We start from the raw sequence: 27,540 nt of genomic DNA on the forward strand, positions 1-27,540 counted from the left end.
GATGCACATTAAGTGTTGAGACCATGAAGTCAACACAGCTTGATCCTCACCATCTTTAAATCCCTCATCTTTTAAGGAGAGATGAAAGAGAAGCAAAGGTACTGCAGGGTTTGCAGTGACAAACTTCTCCTTCCTGCCCCATGGCTTGCTTCCTGAGCCATTGCAGCCTCTTATTTAGTAGGGCTGAACTAGTTTGTGAAGATTTCTCTGAAGCCTACAAACAAATGAGAAATGACTTGGAGCTGTCCTCCTCTCCTCCCACCCTCCCTTACCTCCTCCCACCAAGGTGAGGAGAAGCTACCATAACAGTCGTACTTTTCAGCCTGTTGAATTGTAAATGCTATGGCATTTATAGCTGCAGACTCCAAGTGCTAAGTTAGTGATGGCACTAAGCAAAACTGCATGTTAAATGCCAGTCATAAAAATATCTTTTACAGGAAGAGAAAAGAGTTCCCCGTGTCCATGCTATTTGAAGCATGGTGATTTACTGGTCATCAAAAACTAAGCTGATATTTTCAGAAATAAATATGCCAGCATAAGGCTGATTTAAAAAACATATAAACAAACAAAAGAAAACCAGCTGTCTATACAAGTCATTTTGGGTCAGATTACATCTGAATAAAGAGACCAGAGGGGCAAGAAGACTCCCTACCCTTCATTTTATAGTTCCTTGCTATTTTTCCATTTACTGGAGAAGTGTTTGAAGGGGCCCAGAATGTGGCAATTAAGGCAGAATTCGCACGAAATGGTGGCATGGACTCCTTCCAAGCTTGTCTCCAAAATTCAAGTCAGCAGTTTCCATAGGAGTTATCTTTGTGCTTGTAGACAGGAAAATTGCATTGCCCTGGTAAGACAAACTTCTTCCCCTTCCAAACAGGTATGGAGGGATCTGCACACAGAGGACCCACACACAGACACAATCTCTGAGAGATGGTCTAGGTCAAAATGTGAAAATCGTAAAACTGAAATTGTAGATGAGGAGAGGCCAAGATGGTCTGATCATTGAGTATTATGGGTTCATGAGTCAGGAGACAGGCCTTCTTATTGTATGTGTTATGGGCTTTCTTTGTAACCTTCTGGTGCCTCATCTGTATTATTGAGATAATACCTATCACAGAGGTGTTATGAGGCTAAATAGATTGGAAGGCATTAGAGAGTGTGTAACAGAAAGTGTAACACAAGCGTTAAGTATTTTTTATTATTATTCTGTCATACTAGACGTGGTGAGCTTTATGTACCTCCTTAGTGGACAAATGGCCACATAATTACATTAAAAAGTATATAAAAGGGGAGAAATCCCTTTATAGTTGTCACTAATTGCCAGTCCTATTGGCAATCTCTGTCAACATGCAAAGGATAAAATGGGTACAGAGACAGTGGCTGAAGTAGGGCAGAATGAGGGGACTTGCTGTTTGCATCATTTGTGTTTTCTGGATAGAAAAGCATCAGACACATTGTGTTAGCACTCTGATGTAAGAGAATCCCAGCCCCAGTGATGACATATTCAGTTTGATTGTTGGAATCCAGATGTCTTTGATCACTAATTATGTTAGAATATTGGGTACAATGAATCTCAGTTGATGACTCCTCCTTCCTCACCTCCATCTCCAGGACCTGCCTCTTTCCAGCTTCTGCCCACTCCCCTGAGTGAGACTGGGAGCTGGCAGAGCATAGCAAGTTAGGGTGGATCGGGTCACTCACTGCTGCTGGTGTCAGACCCCACACTAGCACTCCAGGTCATCCTGGACTCCATATCCCTCTGAAGTGCAGGGCCACCCAAAGTACGGGGCCTGAGGCTGTTGCCCTGGTCTTTTCTATGAACAGAGCAACAGAGAATATACTCTGGCCCAGCACTGTGGTGCCCTAGAAGGATGTTAGAAGAATGGCTGCTCCTAGCTCTCCGAGCACTGGAACAGAAAAGCCTCCTCTACTGTCAGTGACATCCAGCTGGCATCCAGGCAGTGAGAATACAAAAACTGTCTGATTTGAATACAGAGGGGACACAAATCAAACCAGGGAGGCGGAGGAAATAGTATGGTACAAGTAGTCTGAGACAACAGGGACAGAATCATAAGGTTAGGAAGGATCATAATAGTGTCTAGCCTGAGTTCGTCAATCCATCATCCCCTGCCCCTCCCCCCGCCCCCAAGAAGCAGGATTTGTTGTGTCTAAACCATGCAGGCCAGATGACTATCTAGTCTCTTTTGAAAACCTCCCATAGGAAGGAGCTTCCACAGCCTCCTTAGGCAGTCTGTTCCATTGTCGTCCTGTTCTTCCAGTCAGTAAGTTTTCCTGAGGTTTAATCTAAATCTGTGCTCTAGTTTGAACCCATTGACTCTTCTCCTTTGTAGTGTCTTTTTTTATGGCAGGCTTTCAACTATTTGAAAACTGCTGTTGTGTCACCCCTCAATTTTCTCTTTTCCAGGCAAAATGTACCAGTGCCTTCACTCTTTGTTCATATGGCTTGTATTCCAGCTCTTTGATCATCTTTATCACTCACCTCTGTATTCTTTCCATTTTGTCCACATACTTTCTATATGCAGCTGGACCACAGTAACCACAACTGGAAACAGTACTTCATCTGAGGGCTCACCAGCACTGAGCATAATAGTGGTATCCCCAAGCATGACTTGCATGCTAGACTTGGTAATGCAAGCTACAACTGCATTTAGTTTTCTTGCAACGGCACAACATTGCCAACTCAACTCACAACTCATTCTCCTCAATCCTACTACCAAGCCAGTTATCCCCCATTCTGTATTGGTGTATTTGGTGTATTGGTGTGTGTGTTTTTTTCTCCCTTAAGTGGCACTCCAGCATCAATTTAAAGGCCTCAGGGCTTCAGCCATGGTTGCAGTGGCAGTCAGGAGCCCCAGGCCTTTTTGTACTGCTGGGCCTAGGGGCAATTGTTCCCTTTGCCTCCCCCAGCCCTTGTTGGCAGACCTGAATGTAGGTCTACCCTAAGGAAGACAAATTTAAACTGGAACCATCTGCAGAGAAGGGCTCCTAGGATAATCAGAGGAAGAGAAAACTTACCTTAGGAGATTCAACGAGCCTAACAAAAGGAAGGCTGAGGGGAGAGATGATTGCTTTCTATAAATACATCAGAAGGGTAAATACCACGGAGGGAGAAGACTTTTTTAAGTTAAGCACCAATGTTGGCACGAGAACAAATGGATATGAAATGACCATCAACAACTTTAGGCCTGAAATTGGATAAAGGTTTCTAACCATTAGAGGAATGAAGTTCTAAAAAAACTTTCTGTAGTGAAGGGTCATTCAGTGTGTACTCCTCATTTTCTGAATGCCTGACTTAAGGTGCTAGGGTCTGGTTTGCAGAAATGCTGAGCACTCACAACTACAACTGAATTTGTGCTTGAATATATGAAGTTCTATATGATGGTAAGAACTCTGAAAAATTAGTCCACAGGCTTCTTAAAGTGGGCACCCAAAACTAGCGGATACTTTTGGTACCTTAATCTCCCTGTGCCCCAGTGCCCAGCTGCAAAATGGGGACACCACGGTCGCACGTCAAGGGGTTTGTGAAGATGAATAAATTAATGTTTATGGTACACTTGTATCTTATAGTGATGACAACCATAGAAAACCCCGTGAGGAAATTAATCATTCTGACTTCGCAGCAGAATGATTGAATAATATGCCGTAAATAAGGCTTAGGCCTGGTATTGAACAATGAGGATAGACCAAAATGTTAAATAACTATTTATTTATTTATTGAGCACCACACAACCAGTGCACAGAAGGAGGCAGTGGTGCTGTTGGAAAAAGCGGTATGTAATGAAAAACTAATTGACTACATTTGTATAATGGAGAGGAATTAAGGCCTTCATTCTGGCATTTCCTGATATTTGAATACTTGGCTTTATGACCTTAATACTGTTCACTGTTATTCTTGGAATTAAAATTAAAGATATCTTATCAGAATTGTCTGTGATAAGGAGTAGGCTTTAAATGATCACTGATGCATTCCCTCTTGTTTCTTTAAGAATAAAACAGCTTATTTTTTAGACATATTTGGGGTTTTAATTGTGCTTCCTCTGCATGGCCTGTAACTTCCTTTCTAAAATGGGCCTTGCACCATTGATACGTTCCATTTAGAACTTCTGTGATTCTGTAAACACAAAATTAATCCAGAATCACTCCACTGACAAGTGGGAATATCTGAGTGGATTTGTGTACCCTATAATTATAATCTGAACTATCACTAGATTTATTTGGTTTTGGTTTTTTTTATATCATCAGCTGTCCTTACCAGCACAGAATCCTTTTAATTCCCCATGAATGACAGGAAGACTGCTTGGAGATTACTCAGCTTTTAAGTTTAACAAAAATGTGAGTTTAAAAACATAAAGAATACTATAGCAGACAGAAGTATGGTAGAACATCACTCATCAGCTCTCTGGGGAAAGGTTTACTGTAGGATGGTGAAGCTTTATACTAGAGTGCTGAGTTTGGGGAAGAGACATGAGCATTGAGGTCTTATTATGTATTTATATTACTGAATATTTCAGGGAGTGACCTGAGGACAATGGAGGGCTTGTCCCAGGTCTCATGGAGAACTTGATATTACTTGCACTAGATGTAAGTGGCAGGATCTCATTTCGCTATGTTTCATTCTGGAAAAGGTTTTTTGAACAAGGTTTTGGACAAGGTTTGCGATTTTGCTGCTGTGCAGTTTAATCAGGTTCTCCTGTCTTGTAAAGCTTGATGGTTAATTGCCGTGTTAGCAGAGAGATTCTGTCATTAAGATTGTTGTTTGTGTTTTCTTTTTTTGAAAATGTGGAAAATGAAAACCCTTAGCTACTTCCATGTGAGAAACTCGGAGAGCTTGACCTGGGCCAGCTCTGACTATATGAAATCTAACGGGAAAAAACAAGCATCAAGAGGATGTGAAAACTGAAAAATGTAGTCATCACTCATAGTTGCACTCTCTTTAATGCACTCCATTGTATATCATTATCAGAGAGGGACATTGTGTTTCCTTCTTTTGTGTACAGTCCCAAATTTTGTTATGGTAAGGTAGATTTATGTGTGAATTTAACAGAGTCGGGTTTTTTTTCCTGTCATAAGCACTCTTACATAGTAATACACTGACTGGGTAGGGTATTTTTTAGTGCTGTGATCCTGTCTGAACCAGCTGAGGAATCTGTTAGAATCTTTTCACAAGTCACATGTGATGGCTCATTTTTGAATTTGGCTCTTGTTAGCAATGAGCATATATTACTTCCCCGGCTATTAGAAGCTCAGTACTGTTCCCATTTCAGCTGACAGTAAAAGTCCCATTGACTTGGAGGAATAAAATCAAGCCATAGAATTAAGAGTTTATATGTTTGCTAATGTAGACTGGATTTAGTTACTTAGGTTAATTAGTGTTATAGGAAGCATGATCTAGTAGTTTGATTAAAGTCCAGGACTAGGACCCAGGACCTCTGCCACAGACTTACTGTGAGGCAAGTCATTTAACATCCATGCCTCAGTTTTCTCAGCTTCAGAATATGAGTGATAGTACTTGACAGGGGAGTCGTGCAGCTTAATTCATCAATGATCGTGAAAGCTTTATTATCCCTGCTGGTAAATTTTGTGGATGACACAAAGCTTGGAAGAGCGGTAAATAATGGTGAGGACAGCACTGTCACAGAGTTCTCTGGATCTGTTGGTAAATTGGACCTATGCAAACAAAATGATTATATTGAATAAGTACCCATAAGGAGAGAAAATATTAGCTACAAAAGGACTCTTCAGTCTAGTGGAGAAAGTCATAATGAGGCACTAACAAGCTGAATCCAGATAAATTCAGCCAAGAAATAGGACATTGATTTTCAGTCCTGTGGGTAGTAGCCATTGGAACAAATTAACAAGGCAAGGGATGAGTGTTTCATTTCTTAATTTCTTCAAATCAAGACTGAATGTCTTTGCTAGAGAATATGCTTGGGCTGAACACTAGTGCAGCTTGAACCTCCATAGTCTGGCACTCCCTGGGGCTTGCTATACCCATGATCCGTGCTATATCCATAGTTAGCTGGATGTCCACAGATTGTGGATGTGGCCAAGTTTCATGCAGTACCATAAAATTTGTTTCCAGCTACCAGTCCTGGCTCTCAGTGTTCTGTGCTGTTATTTAGCTCTAATTTATCCCTAAATGTCTTCTAAGAGCCCGGCAAGCTGAGGAAATGCTGGTTGTACTGGTAAGCATAAGCATGCTTTTATGCTTAATCTGCTTATTTCCTTGTGCCATTATGCTAAAATGGTTTAACAACACTAGCACTACTCCAACTGAGGTCTAATCAGCACAGAGTAGAGCAGAAAAATGACCTCTCATGTCTTGCTCAGAACACTCCTGTTAATGCATCCCAGAATCGTGTTTGCTTTTATTGCAACATCACACTGTTGACTCATATTTAGCTTGTGATCCACTATGAACCTTAAATCCCTCTCTGCAGTGCTCCTTCCTAGACAGTCACTTCCCGTTCTGTATGTATGAAGCTGATTGTTCCTTCCCAAGTGAAGCACTTTGCATTTGTCCGTCAACATAGTTTCCTCACACCTTTTCTCCAGTTTGTCCAGATCATTTTGAATTCTGACGCTATCCTCTAAAGCATTGCAACCCCTCCCAGCTTAGTATTATGTGCAGACTGGATAAGTGTACTCTCTATGCCAGTATCTAAACTATTGATGAAGATGTTGAACAGAATTGCACTTCTCAACTTCAGCATAAGCATACCCTAAACCGCCATGCTTAAGCTGTGGGAGTAAATGCTGCACAGTAAGAAGCCATCCTGCATTCCAGGACAGCTGCTAGGGGCCCATGACAATTGGAAGAGGAAGACTAGTAGAGCTCTTTGCTAGGGTAGACTTCAGACCTTGGATGTACGAAACTGCAGGCATTGAGCCCTTCCTTCCCTCTCCTAAGAGGAATTCTTGTGGTAAGAGAGCGTCTCAGTCCTATTAGGATTAGAACAGATATATAGACGTGGAGTGCAAACTGGTCTGACACTCACTGGTTTCACATGAAGCCAGGGAATTTTGCACAAATTTATTTTGAGTTTTCAGTCTGTACAAATCTTAAACTCCAAACAAACCTGAAGAGATTTGAACCAGTTTGAACGAAATCTTGAAGGATATGTTAACAAACCCCAATGAAGAGAAGCAGGCAGCTTTTGCACTAGTTAAGGCTGTCAGGGGATGAGTCCTCAGCTTTCTTTAATTACTAATTCAATAACTGAAATAAACTTAATCCTTTACATATTATGTGCATTTTAAGATTCATTCAAGCAAAGATTCATAACCCATTGTTTTTGCCACACACCTGAAAACTATCTTTGTTTGCAAGAAGTTGTTAAAACAGAGGGCTGTTTCCTTGTTTTTAACCACATAGGAGTGTACACTTCATGGCTGATAGACAATCTTTTTTCAGACTGGGTATATTCTCTCCTTATTCAGGAAGCTGGTGGCTTTTCAATGTACACGTTAGCCCCATTGTCTTTCTTCTTTCTACCTTTCTTCTTGTTTTCTTTTGCAGATGTCAGCAGTCCTCATTAAGTCAGGGGACCCGAAATTTATCTCAGAGCATGACACAGATATAGACTCACCTGTGACACAGTAAGCAACAAATCATTCAAAGCAATTTGCAGTGTTACTTCTACAACTGCTCTTAAGAAACTGAAATGCTGAGGGGACGGGGGGGGGCTTTGTTCTTTTAAGCAAGACGGCAAAACAAGAAGCTAAATTTAGGATAATTGGTCTAGAGAAGTGTTTAAGAAAAATAAAGTGAAAAGGAAATAATGGTTTGTTGTACTTTTTTGCATAGGTGTGTTACTGAGATACTGTTAAGAGTACAGAGTAAGGGAATTGAGCTGTAATCCAGAGATGCAGTATTACCATGCAACAACCCTCAGCTCTTTTGATTAGCCCATATTGGTATGAGCTGTCAACTACTTTTTGCACCTTCTAAGAATTAATTAATGTAAATTGAATGAGTTTGTCGCATGTAAAGATGACAAACAAGCCAGCATATTTCACCATTTAATTTGTATTTCAAGTGTGTCTATGTGCCCCCATTCATGCATGTGTCTCCGTACACTGTGGGTAACTGAAATAAAACAGATCTAAACATTTTGCATAAGATCTTCCGCGTGGATGCTTTAATGCTTGTTTTTCCATGTCAGCTTTATCTTATCCTAACCATTATTTGAAATACTTACATTCATTCATTTTTTAAGAATACCTGGAAAATACTTAGGTTACTTGTGACACTGTGACACAATATGAGGTTGCATTTTGAGGATAACTTTACCAATAGGATTGTGGTCAAGAAGTAAATTCATGGTTTAGTAGAGTACACACAAACTTGGTATTGTTTTTTAAAGACAGGACTTGAGCCACAATGTGACGGGACTTCACAATTAAAACTTCAACAAAAGTGATTTTTTAACATCTTCTGAGGAGTGTAGGACCAGGGATTTATAAAATAAATATAATATAATTCAGGGCTTGGAGGCACATGACTGGATACAAAATGTTCATTTAAATAAGTAGTAAGCATGTCATGGGAGGAGGTGACGAGCAAACTGGTTCAGATGCTGGATCATCTCAGGGAAATAAAGCACCCAAAAAACCTTCCAGCTGCAGTTCAGAAAGGTATTGGATGCATGAGTCATCTGGATTTAAATTCTAACAGTCTCTCTTCCAGCGCAGCAGGGAGCAGGAGTGTCACAGAGCTGCTGCTCTAAACATGGGAGAGGGACTGAAAGGCATCATGCTTTGTGTCACTACTGCTGTTCTGGGCAGGCAGCGGTGCTGCAGAGAGTTTAGTTCTCAGGCTTTCAGGGTGCTGAGGCCATTTGAACCTGATAAATACAAGAGATGCTCCAGCTCAGAGTCTGCTGCTGCACCTTGTCAGGCAGGAGCTAATTTAGAAGGGAAGAGGATTAAATCAAAAGACGGGCTGGCAAATTTTGTCCAATGCTCCTTTCTCAGGGACTCACTAGGGTTTTTTAACCCTTTAGTTTTCTTCCTGCTGTTTAGCCTTGTCTGACAGAACGAGGAGTACTGCTTTTGAGCCTAAAACAACATTCTTCTCACACTCCTGTGCTATCCTGAAAGAAACAGGATAGGTGCCAGTTCTGTGTGCAAATATAGCAGCCAAGGAAGAGATTGCAAAGATAAGTCATAAAAAATCCACATCATAGACAGGAGTTCAGTCATGAGAGTGCAAAGCCTGGGCAGTTTGAAGCAGGGTTCAGGAAACTGATCTGTGGGTCAGTATCCTTGAAAAATTCATTATCTAGACTGGATGCTACTGATTCATGACCTCTTCAGACAACTGTGCCTACCTTGTTGAAACTGTATGGTGAGATAACATCCTTCGTGCATTTCTAATTGTTCTTTGACTTGCCTCTGCATATTCCTGCTGATGAAATGCACTGGAGTACAGCTCCTTATGGTGGAATATTCCATATCTCCAGATCTCTCTCACGCCTCTGCCCTTACTGTTCCTGACTATTCTGAGAGGGAGTCTATAAAAGGAGGCATGGCATTCCAGCCACCTCAGTTCCTTCCAAACATGGCAATAGAAAGACCAAGAATCTCTCCAGATTGATCCATCCTCTTTGAAGACCTAGTGCTGTAGGTAGATTTTAGTTAGTATTAACATGGGAAATATACTTGTTCCCCCCCGCCCCCCTCCCCGCCTTAAAAGTGTTTCTTTTATTCGTTTTTGTTAGTTCTGGCTTCTTTGGCAGATCTGAAGAGGAACACACTGGGGTTTAATAGTTGTGCCTTTTGTTCTCCTGTATTCCCACTTTGGATGCCCCTACCAGGTGTCTGACGTGCTTGGGGGAAGGAGTGCTCTTCTGTGTGGCATGCTGTCAGCAGCACCTGCATCTTAGGAGCTCACAAGAACCAGCACCAAGCCTTGGTACTTCAGGAGGCACTAGCAGCCAAACTCTGTCCCCCTCAGTGAGTACAGAGACACCCATATCAGCCCCTAGGTTCTCAGGAAATGAAAAGCTCAAGACCCTGCTGAAGGTATTGTCCTCCGCTCCTGGAGTGAAAGTGTGACCTTGGATGTCAAAGGATCCTTAGTTATCAGATCCTAGTTCAAGACACAATGGAACCCCATGAGCATCAGCCTGTGTTAGCAGAGCCAATCGCAATTGGAGCACCCCTTCACATCCAGCACTTTCGTTTCAAATAAATTACGGTGTGAGAGATTGCACCTGTTAACAGAGCCAAGCAGCATTCCATATCCCTCTTGGATGCTCACCCTGGGCCAGAGGTTAAGGTGCAGTTCGAATGCGTATAGAAGTGTCATACCCCTAACACTACAGCCATGTTACATGTGACTCCTTGGTTCTATCAACAGAGATCAGATCCTCAGTCTAAGAATGAGTTAGACTGCGACAGGCAGGTTAAAGTGCCATTTCTGTTACCAAAAAATAAAGCATATCAGGGCAAATGCTACATAGATTCTCTATACAATACACGTAGATGCAGGCCATGGTCTTACCCCAGCAGGCACTGTAATAGGAAACCTCATGCAAAATATTGGCAGGACTAGCAGTTCTCTCCTTCTGCCAGATGATCCTAGGTGGTGTGGGATGTTTAACACTCTTGTCCTTACTGGGGTTAGTCCCCTCCTAGAAATCAGAAGGAAGCTTCCTACATTGAATCTGCTGCTCCCATATTAGTCTGCATCACTGGGCTATCGAGACCACTTCCCATCAGCGATACCGGAAACACTTTCAGAGGAAGACCAGAAGGACCCATGGAATTCCAGGACACACATCTAGAGCCTGATGAGACCCATTGTGATGATAATGTAGAAGTTGCATCAGCATCTTCATAATCAGAAGATGCCATTCAGTTTCATGAAGTGTTGGTCACAATGGCTTTGACTTCAGCTCTCAAGTGTAAATGTGTGAAGATATACTACATGGAACTCTATACACATGTTTATGAAACATTATGCAGTAGACCTAACCTCCGATTCAGGTGCTCCCTTTGGTAAGATGGTGCTTCAGTCATTATTTATATAAGTCTCTGTGTCTCTCCTTCTTCACATGTCAGAACCACGTATCAAATTCTTCCATGAGTGTGAATGTACACAGGCCAGTTGAAGGAGAGAAAAAATGAAGGTCACTCACCTGGAACTGGCGACCTTTTTGCCCATGCTGTTTGCCCACTGTCCTGTTATCCCAAAAATCCTACTGTAATCTCAGGCATGAGTAGGACATGGTAGTAAGAGTTGTGGTGGCCACAATGTTTTGCCCCTTTTTTATAGCGTCCTGCTCAGAGTGTTCAGGATCAGTGAGGATAAGGTCAAGAGGGGGCCTCAGGGCGCTCCCAGAGGCCCTGCTGTTGAACTTTTTGTGCTCAGAGCCACAGGCACTGATTCTGGGGTGTTCTGGAGCTCAAACACCCACAAGCCACCAGTAGGTAGATGGTAGGAGCATGGAGATGGTGCACAGAGAAACCGGAAGGCAGCAGGCACCCACCAGCAAAAAGTAATGTTAACATCAGTGCTTGGAGCTGTGCTGTCACTACATCCCAGGGGTTTGAGGGTTTTACAGCAGAATAACCTTCATTTTGTCTGGCTTTTATATGAATGCTTATTGCATTAGAGCAGATTCACCACCAGCAACTATTGTTCTGCCCTGCAACTCCCAGGGCAGCTCCATGAAGCTTTGGGTTTCAGTCATCCACACTTACTATTTATTCATGTGTATTGTCATCGCACTTGGAGTCCAAGTCACAGACCAAGATTCCAAGTACTGAGCACTATGCAAACACAGCTCAAAGGAATGGTGCCTGACCCAAAGAGCTAGCTATCTAAGCTAAGTCATTATTTAAGTAAGGTTATGTCAATTTCTGCCCAAAACAGAGAGTCCATGATTTTGCCTTTGATGAAGGTTGCAGTACTATATTGCACTCAAATCCTTGCTCCAGTTGGGGGATCTGCAGATGGCCAGCACAAACCATGATTGGGTGGCAGTAGTTGGGGAGGGTACATAAGGAAACTGACTTAACTGATTGTGTGATTGGTGCTTATGTGAAGTGACCAGTACGTTAATGGACATGAAAGCAGCCTGCATTTCTATAAAAACATTTCAGTTCACATACTTTAAAGGATCAGCTGAGTTACTCCAACATGCATGATTTTGCTAGAGAGGGCAAATGAATAAACCAGGAATCTCTTTTTGACTGGAATATTGTGGAAATCAAAATTGGAGTATGAAACATATTCTGTACTGTCTTTTTGGAGAGGGACATAGGTTTGGTAATTTGATACTTTTTAATTTTAAAATAATTAAACTTACTAATTACTCAAGGTTCCAGTTAGTTTTAAAAATCGTGGGCAGCTATCACCAAACAAGCCTGCTAGAACATATGCTGCAAAGCAAGCCATTGGTTTTGGAATGGAGACTACCATTCTTTGTTCTAATGCTTTTGCCTATTTTGGTTCTGCAGTAGCACAGCAGTACTTACAACTGTTTCAACATTATACTTAAGGTGGAAAGGCAGACAATTGTTTTAGCATGTCAACTGTGGGTGGAAAAAGCTCTAAACTTCAGCTAATTCTGTGTGTTTCTTATCTTCCTCCTCTTCCCCGTCCCTGAATAGAGCTACAAAGAAGAAGAAAAGAATACTGAAAAATGAAACAGAAAATCAGCCAAATGTAATGGCTCTTGACACCCCTGCATCATCAACTACTGCTAAGAGTGTTGAAAACAAATCTAGAACCCATGGGGTAGAACTGAAGAAGAAAAAAAAAGCAGTGAAAAACTCAAGTGGAAAGACAAATGTAGCCTTTGAGCCTGACTGTTCCGAAGCATAGTCATCATTTAATTCTGGCTAAAGGTGCCACATTCAGAATATTGTGTGCAAAAATACGGATTTGAATGCAATTAATGCTGAAATGATAATCTCACTTTCAGGGTTAAAAATTCATTGAAAACCAAAACATTAAACATAGATAAATACAAGAAATTCTCCCATACTGTTGGCAAGACAAGCCATGTAGTGTAAAACCAAACACTGCAAGGATCCTGCCTTCTACGTCTCAGAGAGGTTAGTGAAACGTGAGTATGCAGCACTTCACAGGATTGGCTTCCTGGACAGTGAAAGCCTGAAGTTCGACTATTAGCATTTCCCAAAAGCAGCATTTATAGATGCATTCTGAAATAATCTAAGTCCTGGATTCTGCTACCTGTCTCACACTGACTAAAACTTTACTGTTGGAAAGATTCCCATTGACTTCAAAGGGCTTTGGATCTGGGCTGTTTTCCTGTGTTATCATTGAAATCAGTGGGACTGCTCATCATGAGCAAAGGTGGTAGAGTGAAGTTCAAAGTCATTCGTATTCTGTGACGTAAAGAGAAACAAGCTTGACCAAAATGGAAGATTTTGTCTTAGCAATTTTTATTTTCTTACAAGTAGAAAGACAATATTCTGTATGTAGCATATGACCCACTCTGACAGAATCTTACACGGGTCCACGTGTGTTTTCCTGTTGCTGAATATTCACTTTGGACTAGATTTTGCAACCCTTGTTTGTGTTGGTGAAGTACAGTAAATTGACTTCATTGGAAATACTTATAAAACTCACCAACATGAGCAAGGATTGGAAAATGCCTTTTTTTTTTTTTGACATGTTGATTCTTAAAATGAAGGCTTTTTTACATACATAAATGTGCACTAATACTTCGTAAAACTCAGTTATTGCTGCACTGATAGTAGCATTGCCAAATATATGTTACTTTATTTTGAAGAAATGGTTCATAGCAAAAGGGGGCAGCTCTTTTTGGCAGTATGTAGTATTTATTTGTTTTGTATGTTTAGTTTATCTGTTTTTTAAATTAACAGCTCTGTTATCAACCATTATTATTTCAGTAACTTTTTACAAAACTGTTATTTTACATTAAATGAAATATTTTCCATCAGCTAATTCTGGTATTTTTTCTGACTGATGGTGTCCAGTTTATTTTTACTCTGCTAGGAACATCTTCCCCCTCCCCCTCTGAAGCAATAAATAACATAAAATTAGAAACCCCTTATTTAGTAGACAAGGCACTTGATTCCATTAAAAAAAGAAGTGAGAATAACCATGTGGGGCACTGATGTGTGAAACGCACCGAGATGCAAAGGACTAGTTGCCATATATTATAGTGTCATCCCTGCACATGTTTTGAAGGCATAAATATCTGTAAACATGTTTCTTTTGAGTAAAACTCCCCAGGAAAGAGATACTGTATTCAGGGACATTGTTAAGGGCTCTGCTTGGCCAATGGGTACATGTATGTAAATGCCGTATTATACTGAACAGGAGTTACTTGTGTGTACTGGGGTGGCAATGAATTCCTATGTGTGTTTCCCTAGCCATATATTATAAAAGCATAACTTTCCTGTGTAGTGAATCTGCTTAATATTTTAGTCTGGCTTCTTCTATAGCTGCAGTTGAAATCCAGCCCAGCTACCACTTCAATGAGGTATGTGGGATGTAATGCTTTAAGAAAGGGAAACATCAAGCTCTCAGGACTTTAAAATGACATTGGTCACATTTAAAGATAAGGGTAGAGCATGACATCAGACTGCGTGTCAGGGAGAGCAGTATCCAAGAGGTGGATGTTCATTTGGAAAGCCCAGTAAAATGTTAATTTGGCATTGTGCACGCTGGAGATAAAAATAACACTTCAAATACACATCAGAGAGAAATGGTCCTTCTAATCAAAGGCACAGTGCTTCCTTTCATGCTTGTGAACTAGGGCGCCAATTATGTTCACTGCTCTGAGGCTGAACAGAGCTGCTTTTGCCACACTTTCCAAATAGAGAGAGGAGAGGCAGAGGAAGTGTCTTCCAAGGCACAGTTAAGCAGAGAAATCAAATCAAAGTCCCAACATGAAAATTTATGGAGCTGAAAATATATGTTTAAACAATGTTGTGTTACTATTCTCATTATTACAGAATCACTGGCTTTATTTGCATTATCCTTTCCTGCCCACCTCAGGAAAGTTAGCTTCCTTTGCTGCTTCCTATTCCTTCAGTGCGGCATTAGAGCAAACTATGTTTACCTCTGAGCAAATGAGAGAGAACAAAAATCTGCATTTAACAAAGCTAGCTTCTGAGCCATTTTCAATATCCATGTCAGGAGATTCAGATTAAGATTAATAATCATTTTTTAAAGAGTACATAGCAGGACATAATATGGAGGACATTAAGTTTTTACTTATGTTTAGAAGTGTACCTGATACACTCATTCAGAAACGCCTCCTTTTTCCTTTTAGTGGTGGTGATGTCGGAGAAATGGTGATGCTTGTTCCTCCCAGGCATTCAGATTATACTTTAAATGGACATACAGCCATAGGCAAATGAATGATTTTTCAGGCATTTTGTTTCTATTTTAAATATGATTGCAGCCACAGAAGAATAAGTTTACTGTTTGTTAAGTCAATTTTTCATAGCCAGTGGATGATTTAGTACACTAATCTTGAAATGAACCTTTGTGTTCTTCTGTAGCATGATGCCTTTTTTGTGGTAATGCAGCACACGCGCACACGAAGTTATTTTAAAATGGCAAATTTCACACACTTGGTGGCAACTTTCCACACATTTAGATAAAAAAAAAAATCTAAATGTAAGGGTGGGGGAGCCCAAAAAGTTCAGAATGCATACTGCACAAATGAGCTGAAAGTATTTTCTTTCTCCCCATTATTTTTTTAAGAGATGCACCTGAAACATCACAGTATCTGAGGCTGTATCTGCACAGCAGAGCTATTTTGGGATACCTCAGTATCCCGAAATAGCTACTCAGTGTCTTTGATACACGCCCTTCATTTTAAAATATTTTTCCAAAATAACGGGCGCATCTATAGTCTGTAAAACTCATTGCAGGAGGAGTAAGGTGTGTTTCAAAATAGCACTTTATCTTGACATTTCAAATGCCAAAATAGCCTATTTTGAACTATACTTGAAATAAGCTATGCAATTTGCATAGCGCAAATTGTGTACCTTATTTCAAGTTTAGCTTGTTTTGTAGTCATAGCCTGAGTGGTTTAAGACCTTGTTTACTAAGCTATGGCCCAGAATGACAGCATTATAAATACCTTCATGAGGGGTTTCTACAGGAAACACAGACTTAACCTTGATCTAGTGATACAAATAGTGTCAATGTAATAATGGCAGAACAAAGCGGGTAGAAATCTATGAAGGAGATTAAATATTACAGACATTTGTAACTATCTGGACAGTGGGAGTATAGTGCTTTGTCTTTGGGTTCTATTGCATATATTTTTTCTGGATACATACCTTTCTTTATCTGTAACATATAGTTGTGTTTCAGCAATGATGTGATGAACAATACACAAATGTGAGCAACTAATTTAGAAGAGATGTTATGTTTTTCCTTGCATTCCCCCATACTCAACAATTTTCATTTGGTTTTTTGATTTAACACATGAAAGAATGGACATCATAAAATAATGTATTTGTAGCATCATTTAACTCAAACGGCAATAGGCGATGGATCATAGTTAAACAAGGGCTAATGAGAACACAGAAGAAAGTGACAATTGAAAGTCTCTGTTGACTGGTTAACTAAATCTGCCGGCTGGTCCTGATTGTCTGCTGGAGAATTGAATGTCAGTATCATTTAGGGTTAACAATTGTCCCACAGAAGCAAAAGCAGACAGCTATGAAAAATAGCCGGCATGGTAGCCATTCTGCAGTGACCATGGATGCAAACTTGATAATGGAACACTTCATTCACTACATCTTTCTGCTCTAATTACTAAGGTGAATGGGAAATACTTCAAATAAGGCGGGAACAGGCTGAAGCAAAAACACTTGTTTGGTAAACACAAAAGCTTTTTTAAATGAGTCTTTTTTAGCATCTATGAAATTAGTATCAAATTTAGTTTTATACTTACCTTTTCATTGCCATGTGCTCCTGTTTAAAACTTTATCTCCAAATACAATGTATGTTAGTCCTTAGCTCTGTCCTTGTTGTATTTTTCAAAGTGTACAGCCTCCAACTGCTTAAAACTAAGCAATTATCATTTTTAAACCGAATCCCCAACTAAACGCTTTGTTTTCCACAGGATTGATGTAACAGCTTAACTAGTTTTCCACCATTGATTTAAAGTCCAATTTACTACTTATTTTTCTTTAATAAAATCAATAGAATACTCTGCCCAATTGAAGGGATAACCTAGAGCACCAGAAAAAGTTGCAAAAATATAAAATAGGGCATGTTTTCAATGTGTATGGTACAGACATTTAAAAAGTGGTTGTTGTAATCTAGAATTTGGGGGCATGGGAATGAGACTTATTTACTGAATGGTCAAGTTAAAAAGAGGTTATTTTATGGGTCTTTCATATTTTTGTGCTTAGCATTCAATCTTAACTACCTAAAATATTTTGGAGAAAATAATTGATGGATGTGCAACTGTGCCTGTAAAAACATACTGCATCGGTTCAAAGGTTTGTATTACTTTAACGTATCAGTGTGTGCATTTGGAACAGAACTACTGAGCGTAAGGAATAAAAGGGAGAGAAGGTTTGAAAGAGGCGAATGAGCAGCTTGAGAGAACTGTCTGGGGCAGAATGTAGCAACTCGAATTGGAGCTTGCGAAGAAGGAACTGAGGAGAGTGGAAAGGCTCATTATAATAGAGCTTTGGTGGCTTGTGTCATGTTTTTTTAATCTTCAGAAGCTAAGACCTTTTAATCATTTCAGCAAGCTCTGCAGCCTTCTGAGGTGTGTACAGCCAGTCCCATGCTATTTGCTGAGGTTCGTCACACTATAGCATAGAAACCAAGAGGGAGATTCTGTGCCAGATCTCTAAGAGGCGCAGCACCGAACTCACAGCCCCAGCAGAATGAGGGCTCGGGGGGCTTTAAGCTGCCTTTGTGCCTTCCCTCTTTTGAATTGCTGCAGGGCCCAAAGAGTCACCTGTCATAACTTAGCTGGGCACTGCCAGTAACCTCCAGCACCACAGCCCTGCCCTGATATGCCCTCCAGCCTCAGCCCTGGCAGATCCCCTGTGTGGGCACTTGTGCTGTGGGCATCAGGCACAGCTTGGTCTGCCACAGCGCCTGTACCAGGAAAATCTTGGTTCTGACCGGAGCTGGGTCTCTTTGCCATTGTTTTCCGTTGTGTTCTATCTGCTGTGTGCCAGCTGGAGGCTGTCTTCCTACTCAGAGTTGGCTGAATGTCAGCTGTGGAGTGGGAGTGGCCCAATCCTGTAAGCTGCTCTGTGTGACCAGACCCCTGTGCCCAAGTAAAACCCCAATGAAATTGGAAGTGAGGGCAGTGTGTGAGCTGGGAGCCACATGGCTGACAAACTTTGCAGAATGAGGGGCTATGGTTTACATTGTTACTTTGCAACCTGTCAGGTTCCAAAGGCTGCTTTTGCATTTTGCTCCTTTGTATTTCATCTAACAAACTCCAACCACCTGGCTCTATTTTGTCACGATGCACTTTGCACTATGGTTGGCTGTGGCCAACCAGTTTTCCAATTCCTGTCTAATGCTCAGATGTGAATATTCAGTAGAGATGGCAGATGAGACTTTTAGCGGAAAAAACTTTCCACACCGGTAAAGAAATATCAGTAAAATCTATGCATTAAGAAGACATCAAATTCTTGTTACACTTATATCTCTTGCACAGGCAGGGAGTATAATAAACTAGTCTGCAGCAGCTGTAAATTTTCTGAGGATTTATCTAACCACAAATACATTGAAATGGGGAAATGGGGCTATATTAAACTGTGCAAGATGCTGTTGGAACTTAGCCATTTCTGCAACATCCTGTAATTAATTTATTATGACAGGTCTGGCAAACTGAAACACCCAATACACTTGCGACAGACTGTTATGATATAGCTGTTTGAAAACTCTGTAGTCACATAACATGTAGGTATAGCTGAAAAAATCAACAGGGAAATATCAAATTGATCCTTTATTTCCAGAAGGAGCAATCGTTCCCAGACTCACATTTTTCAAACCTTTGGAATGGCCCTTGCTAAGTATATAGGGGTGGAGACTCAGACTGAGAAGGGGACCTGCACTTTCTCAACAATAGGCAAACTTACATCCTGCTGCACCAGGCAGAGATACTCATGGCAAGGAATCACAGAAATCTAGGTCTGAAAGGGACATTATTAAGTCAGCTAGTTCCCCAACGTGTTTGCCAAAAGCAATTGTGCTCCATACATTTTGCCAGTCCAGGCTGAACAGCTTGGTTTTCCCCTCCCGGATCTTGGACATGTTCAGTTTTTTTCAATAAATAGTGCCGTCTTTCAGAATTATTTCTGGAGATGAAAAATTTAATATTCAGAACCGGCATATGGCTGATCCAGTTTAGAAACAGTCTGAGTAAGCTCTACTTACCCAGTTGCACCTCCTGACTTCATCTTAGTTCACAATTGAAGCCAAGAAATACTGAACTTTGTCTTCAAGCACTTGCCTCAATCCAGTGGTGTAAATCCCATGGCGGGAGCCATTCTCTCCAGAGGTATTAGACCCTGAGTCTGTCACTAGTCTAGAACTAAGTACACCTTCCCTTCACTCCTGCATGTCTGAAGTGTGTGATCTGAGGGGGAGTCATCTTTCCTACATGTCTCGCTTGTTTGCCTACCCGGCTGCTTTTCTTGGTTGGTTTTCACTATTTTAATGGCAGCGGTTTGAATCTGCTCATAGATTTGAGTGTCAGAGTAAGTCCCAGCACAGGTGCATCAGTGCTGCTTCAGGAGAATCCTAAATAGCTCTTGGGAGGATAGGCGCATGAACACCTGCGTCCTGGAAGAGTCGAATATGACCAGCATTGAAGCCATTATCGTTCATCAGTGATTTGGTCGGCCCGGTCCTGCGGTCCAGACGCCTGATCAGCACCTCCCAAAATGGATTCTGTTTTCCGAGTTGGAGGAAGGACAGAGGAGGATGGGGGGCCAGCAAAAGTGATTTAAGGACATGCTGAAGGCACACACAAACAAGTGTAGCATTGGTGTCCACACTTGGGAGAACCTTGCCGTAGACCATCCCCAGTGGAGAGCCTGAATCCATGAGGGGTGGTGTAGTTTGAGAAGTCCCACCGCAGTGCGGACTAGGGGAGAAGGAGTAGCAGAAAAGAGCATCAAAAACTGCCCTGCACCCTTCCATCAGCTACCAACACCTGCCACTTCTATGATAAGACCTACGGCTCCATCAGTGGACTCACGAATAGGAGAGTGACTCATTACTGAGTGACCACCAAGGAGGCAGCTGAGAGACAGCCTGAGGAGCGTGATAAATACAACATATTACATGAAGATTACCCCCATCTGTTTATATCATTATTCATCTAGGATTGGCTATTTGTAATCACCACTAAATTCCCAGTTCCACAGCATTATTACTGCTTCCATTTCACTAGCATACCATCAGCCGTTCTGTTCACTACTGTATCTGGCATTCATATTTTAGCAGTGTCTTTGAAGAAGCAGCTCTAATCGCTTAGTTCTATGTAAGGCATTAATTTTCACTCACGGGATAACATGCCACAATACATGGCTGCCGTAGTTGTATATGGCGTCAGCCTCCAATACGTTAAAATAAATGCCATTGAAAGGAAAGCTATCGTAACATGCATAAGCCTATAACAGGCTTGTAAAAGTGAACAGCTAATCCTCACTATGGTTAGGTATTAGGTCATAATGAAAAAGTGACACCCAGAAGGGTATGAAATGAGGTCAGTGGACTTTCCTCCCCTCCCACAATATCTGATGGCCTAACTCAGTGGGTGAGGGGTGTAGCAGGAGGAGCCAGTTGGCCTCTTGCCATCATTCCCTTTTAACCCACCACACGGTGAGGACACAAAGATGACTGCAGGTTTTAGTTGTTGGTGGGAGCAAAGGGTCATGGTTAGAGCAGTGGGGACTGGAAGTCAGGACACAGGGCTCTGGCCATGCCACTGTAAATAAGCCACCTGGGCCAAAATTTTCATACTTAACTGCCTAAAATGAGGCCCTTCAATTATGCAAACAAGTGGTCTGATTTCTCCCAAGGTTAACAGCTTTGGCCTAGGTGACACACTGAAGATCACAAACCGAGGCAGAAACAGTCATGAGTAGACCAGGAGTCTTGATATCCACCCTTCTGCTCTAACCATGAGGTGATGCTGCCTTCGTTACCCCTAGAGTATTCATTAGTACTTTTATTTGGACATGACCTGCCTTAATTGGGGCTTTGGGGTGGTACTTCCCTGATGATACTTAGGGACAGTAAAATGGAGCACGATAAAGCCCCACTTTCTGTTCCAAAATGGTTTGAATCAGACTCATTGCAGCCAACTGAGGTCGCTGCAGGCAGAGGAGAACAGGGAAATTGCTGGGAAAAAGTGATGAGGCTGAAGTCAGTGGATTAGCTCCCTTAGAGTGACGGTGCACCCAAATCAGGCTTTATAGCCCAGTCTACTTACAACAGCAAAGATTACACTGAGGGAGGGGAAGGTCTGACTACTTCAGTACCTTGGGTTGGCATGTGTTTCAACTACTGTCCCAGCCAGATCCTGAGCTGTTAGAAATTGAGGTTGTTCCACTGGTGTCAGGAAAGCTGTACTGATTTACACCCCTGCAGGTGCTATATTTTAGTGCATCTTGCTTACTTTACTTTCTTTTCGGAGTTATGGCACTGCATGCTGGCAACTTGTCCTGGTGCCAGATACATTAAGCAGTTGCTGGGCTGCGGGTAATGTAGGCAAGGCAACGCACTGCCTTCTCAATATTGCCTACATTCCTTGCCCTCCCGCCATCTAGCAAGGCTGGGGCTGCAGTGTGGCAGCCTACTTCCCCAGCTGCTGGGGAGCACTGGGGCCAAGGTGCAGAAGCCCAAGCCCTCCAGGTGGCCAGGAAGGATCGGGCTGGGGTCAGAGGGGGTGGGGCTTGGGCTTGCCTTCCCCATCTAGGCCTTTACCCATGAGCAGTTGGTATTTTTTTCCAGAGGAATTTCTTGTCCTGCCAGACATGAAATCAGTCAGGTCCAAACACAGACCTCCTGGTGCGTTTTAGTTTGATCACAGCACAACAGACCCAAGAGGGTAATTGTTCAGTGTATTTCTGTTCTTGTTCCTGCCACGCCTGTGCACAGGAGTAACCCACAATGACCCCTACTTTTTCAGGAGACTGACTTGCATTGAGTACCTGTGGCAGGGCTGGGCTCTAGGGCCACATCTATGTTTGGCCTCTCCTTTCGGAGGAGGCATGTTAATGAGGCAGTTCGGAAGATGCTAATGAGGTGCTGACATGAATATGCAGCACCTCATTAGCATAATGGCAGCCACACATGATTGGAAAGTGCCACGTTCAGAATGCCACCGCCTGTGTAGATGAGAGGCCTTTCAAAAACACTCCCCAGACTTCAAAAGCCCCTTCTTCCTAAAACCGAATTGTTAGAAGGGGCTTTCGAAAGGCCATCAGCTACACAGGAGACAGCTTTCTGAAAGCAGCACTTTCAAATTGCACGTGGCCACAATTATGCTAATGAGGCACTGCATATTCATGTCATTGCCTCATTAACTTGCCCCCCCATCAACCCCGGTACTCCTGGCAGTCACCGGGGTAAGGAAAGTTGAATGGGAGAGTTTCTCCCACCACCCTCCTGCTGTGGTGATGGGGCGGAAATTCAGTCTAAAGGACATCGACTCCAGTTAGACTATTCTGGTTGCTGGAGCTGGGTATCTTAGGTCAGCTTTTTCCTCTAGCGTTGACCTGTTCTTCGTGACGACACAAAATGCAGAGTAGCAGAGTGCACATGTACAAACTTGCACACACACATCAACCCATTGAATTAGGGTGTTCTGAGGCACCGGTACGGTCTTCTTGCTCACCTCCTCATCCATCTGCTTTCAATTTTCTGGCAGCTTCTTTAAAATTCCAAACACCAGTTGTGCAAGCTGAGGGGTGGCAATATGCCAGGCATCTGTGCAGCAAACTGCCTTGGACAGACACCCAGGCCTCCACGGGCTGACACACTTCTTCACCCACTCACGCGTTCTGCAACACGGATCATTTGTTCAGTCTGGGATGAATTTATACACGTATTTATGTGGCTGCTGCATTCATGTGAGGGAGTGTTATGTTGGTTTATTTATCGTTATAGCTTTCTAAGCAGGCAAATGAAGGCACAAGAAGCTTGTTTGCATTGCGATAGTGAGTTGTGTGTACCAGGAGGTGAAGTGTTCAACTGAATTAAAGTCTAAGGCTATTCTGTAGACTCCTTGAGCTGGTTGAAAAACCAGCAACATCACAAAACACATGGAAAGGCTGTTTCTGGTTTGCAGGGTTTCGACCCCAGCTGTTTAGCATGAAAAGCTTCATGAAAATTTTAATCTTGTCAAAAGTATTATTCGCATTTGTTCATTACCCAAATGCAGAGTTTCGTATCAATGTAGTTTTTGGTAAGAGAAAAATTGCCAGTGTGCTGTTTGAAGAGAGGATAAAATATTGATAAAAATGTCACTGAAACATTGACGATGCTTAATAGTATGTTCATAGGAAGTTTCACGAACAAGGACGGTTTTTAAGAGGAAAAAATGTTTGTGTTAAAAATAGTGACCCTGATTGGACACTAAAAACTTTATTTTATGGGACAGTTTAGAGATAATCTATTTTCTTTCCTTTTATATTTTCCAGTTTCCCACAGAGTACCCTTTTTTATACTGTAAACCAGGATCCATAATTTCCACCAGGTCTAGCCTGATGTTTAATTGCTAATCTCAATGTGGGTGTGCTAGTATAAGAATTTTTCATTACTTTCTCATAAATCCATTATTTCAACAATTAATTACCAGGAGTGAAATTCTGGCCCCCTTGACGACACTGGCAAAGCTCCCATTAACTTTAATGGACCTAGGATTTCACCTCAGACTTTTTCAGGAACTTGAAGGCAAGCAGTTTGACTTCTAGTCCTGTTCTTCCATGGATTTGCTGCATGACCGTGGGTGAGTCAAATGTCTCTGCCTCAGTTTCCGTAGACTTAAAGTGGAGACACTAATACTTCTATCACAGGTATGGCTGAAAGGCTGTTTAATGGATGGGCATACAGTATTTTGACAACCTATGGTGTCTGTTATTATTTTTATTGCTTTTGCAGTTCTCTTTCTTGCCCCACAAACATCTACAGGAACTGCAGAGCATGGCTTTATGAAGTCAATTGCCAACAAGCAATGATGCCAACATTTGTAGTATTATTACAAATCTTGCAATATTTGGTGCTTTTTACAAAAAAGCGCAGCTCCTGGATTCAAGTGATTGCACGAGCATTTCACCTTTTCTATTAAAAAGAGTTTCTAGCCTTCATGGTTAGAAAGAGACTAGAAAACAGGAACAGAGTTGAGCCAAAAGGCTCAAAATGCAAAAGACACATAAAAGAAACCCAGAATTAGTTAACAGGAAAAAAAAAAAACCCTTGTGTTTCGTGTTTTAAAATAGTCTCATGATTTTGGAGGTCTACATTTGGGGTTGTCAGAACTAGACTTAGCATGAAAAGAAGCATGGCAAGAGCCATGGCTTTGTAAGTTTGAATTCTTCACCTGTGCTTGGAGACTATCCCATTATAACAACCCAACTTCCCCTGGCAATTACAACAGACCCCAGAGAAGATCCCCCCTGAAGCTTCCGAAGTCCTGGCTGCAACTGGGGCAGAACGGGTGACAGCCCTGAACTGCGTTCCATTTCAAGCCCTTTCCCCTCAGGTTTTCTTTCACTCTTAGAGGAGTGAGCTGGAGAGCAATAGAGGGGAATACTAGTGATGCTGGTAGGGAAGCTCTTCCCCACACAAGGAACTTTGTATATCACACTGGGTGAAGCAGTTGAGGTAATGTCTTTTATTGGACTGACTTCGGCTGCTGAGAGTGACAAGATTTTGAGCTCACACAGTGCTTCTTCGGGTCTGCAAAGCTACCTCAGAGTATCACTGCTAGATGCGACATGGAATCAGTAAAAGATATCTCATCCACCTTGGGATCTTGGGAGCCACACACCTATAGCAGCACTGCATACAACAGTGGATCAAGTGTTTGTTTTACACACAAAGTGCTAAGGCGCAAAGAGCCAATCTGCTTATTATGGCGGGTATGAAAGTTGTATCAGAAGATGCATCAGTCTCTATTTTCAGAGCTTCCTAACAGAGCAATGGGAGCTCCTCCAGGCTCGAAAGTAACAACAGAGGTTCTTGCTTAGAACAGGACTCAGCAACCTTTCTGACATGGAGTGCTGACATTTGACCTTTTGACATCTATGTACCCTCCGAGTGCCGCTGATACTTTTTAAAGTCACTAATAGTCCCACTTACAACAGCTTCACTAATAAATAAATTTAGATGCAGAGCTTTCTCCATTTAGGTGGTGGTTGGTCGTATTAGCTGGTCTTTTCTTAATCCACAGGAGGCATGACTTTGAGCTAGCTCATGGCTGCATGGGAGAGAAAGGGTGAGGTTGAGCTCCTGCCTCGCATTCGTGAGAATCTGCTTGCGTGCCACTTTTGGCACCCATGCAGGAGGTTGCTGACCCCTGGCCTGGAAGGTTGTTTCTTTAAAATATGCCACCTACTCTTGTAATCATCGGGCCAAATCCAGCACAGTACTGATGTGCGCAACTCCACTTGACTCACTCATTCAACAAATTATTAAATTTTAAAAAATTGATCCAGTTTGCGATGTTTTGATATTGCAGCGCAAGACTTACTTTTCTTACCACCTTCCTCCATGTTCAGTTGTAGCTCGAAACCAACTTTTTAAAGTCTCAAGGAACAGATTATGAGATTGCATTTTTGTCTATTAACTCCCCAACCCCTGTTTACATTTCAGACCCAAAGATGTTTCTGTGTAGAAAATGCACTTGGTGAATGCAACAATTTGAGGTGCAGCTGGGAGAAGGGTTTGTAATATGCATAATGTTTTGGTGGTTGGTATTTCCCACCCTTTTCCAGCCATACAATGGCCAAATCCATTCCTAAGACTAAATTAGCACTCACCCCAGCTGTCCTGTAGCTTGCACACAGTTCTACATGCAGAGCCATGTGACTCTGCAAACTGAGAATAAAGCCTCTGAACCACTTACTTCCATTCAAAGTTTCATTAAAACAACTAGATGCCTGGTAGCAAACCCCAAGAGCAGGACATTGCTTCCTAAGGGGCCTGTCTAAACCCCAGTTAACTCAATAGGAATTTTTTCCATTGACTTTGATTATTAGCACTGGACCAGAGAAAAGGTCTTCCACTATCCAAATTCAAGTGCTGGAGTAGCTGTTGCAGTTATGTTCCATGCTCCAAATATTCCAGTCCTTACTCAGACCAAGTTCCCAAAGTATAAAGGGTGTGGAAGTACAAATATTGAAATATTTCATTACTGACTGAAGTCAGTGGGAATTGCTAGGCTTGTCTGCCATGCAACATTTTTAATACAGTCCAATTCACATCAGTGGACGTTTTACCATTGGCTTGGATGGGAACTGGCTCAGGTTCTTTGTCCTTTGCATTTTCTTTGCACAACTTTTGCTTGGTAAATGCTAAGCTATTATACTGACGGGGTGTCCATAAATAGAGAGGGAGAGTGTAACTTCACACCTCGGTTTCTCAGCTGTTAGCAGGTAGCTATGTCACACTGACAGTAACTATTGTTCTGAGACAGCTGAAAGGAGGCCAAGTTTTTGTATCATTTGATTGCCTTCATGGTGCTAAGACAGCTGGCCCATGTTCACTCTATTTTTCTCCTATCTATGGGTGGAATAAATTTTATGTGCACCAAGGCATGTGTGGTTGTGCACCACCAATAGAAACATGTGCTGCCAGCTGGGGGTGCTCTGCTAATCAGCTGGGCAGCACCTGACTCTCCCCTGGGCAGCCGCACACGCGCTCGGCTTACAGGGAACACTGCTGCTGTCCCTGCATGATAAAGGCATTTTACTTCACCTACAATCACTAGGTGCTGTTATCTGTGGCTCTCCTCTAATCTCCATTAATTAAACAGGTAATTATAGCATAGATTGAATGGCTGTGTGGCATACAGATGTATGCAAAATGATTGAAGAATGGGAGGGAAGGGTTTTACAAGCACAACGTTCCCTTTGATATGACAATTCCACTGTAACTAGGGAAGGCCAATCAGCTAGAGTCCAGTTTAGCCAGCAAAGAGCCTGTAGTATTACAGCAGTACTCTACAGTCAAATAAGAACTGATACAAAAGTGATAATGGTACTTTGCAATTTCCTAGCACCTTTTAGCTGAAGATATGCAAGTGGCTGATGAGTTAAAGCCTAAGTATTTAGGTGTATCTCCCTCTACTACATATCTCATAGAACCGGAAGGGAACTCGAGAGGTCATCGAGTCCAGTCACCTGCCCTCACAGCAGGACCTATCACCACCTCTGACTTTCTTTTTTTTAAATCTAACCTGCCCCAGACCCTTGAAAGGCCCCCTCAAGGACTGAGCTCACTCTCCTCAGTTTACCAGGCTAATGCTCTAACTGCCAAAGTAGTGGAGTCATGTGATC

At 42.0% G+C, this 27,540-nt stretch overlaps 1 protein-coding gene across 5 annotated transcripts in view; it reads left to right on the forward strand.

Annotated features, from left to right (window-relative positions):
* AHI1 (Abelson helper integration site 1) overlaps positions 1 to 13,955 on the forward strand; it is a 191,714-nt gene extending 177,759 nt beyond the window's left edge. For 4 of the 5 annotated variants that reach the window (XM_074990512.1, XM_074990515.1, XM_074990513.1 and 1 more), the window contains 2 exons: positions 7,541 to 7,620; positions 12,643 to 13,955. In XM_074990512.1, coding sequence (XP_074846613.1) covers positions 7,541 to 7,620; positions 12,643 to 12,856 — 294 coding nt within the window. In that variant the 3' untranslated portion in view covers positions 12,857 to 13,955. Of the gene's footprint in view, positions 1 to 7,540; positions 7,621 to 12,642 lie in introns of those variants that run through there. The other variant, XR_012645037.1, reaches the window with a different exon arrangement.
* Positions 13,956 to 27,540: the final 13,585 nt, after the last annotated feature.

Source organism: Carettochelys insculpta, chromosome 3 (assembly GCF_033958435.1).
Source record: "Carettochelys insculpta isolate YL-2023 chromosome 3, ASM3395843v1, whole genome shotgun sequence".
In the NCBI taxonomy this organism is placed as follows: Eukaryota; Metazoa; Chordata; order Testudines; family Carettochelyidae; genus Carettochelys; species Carettochelys insculpta.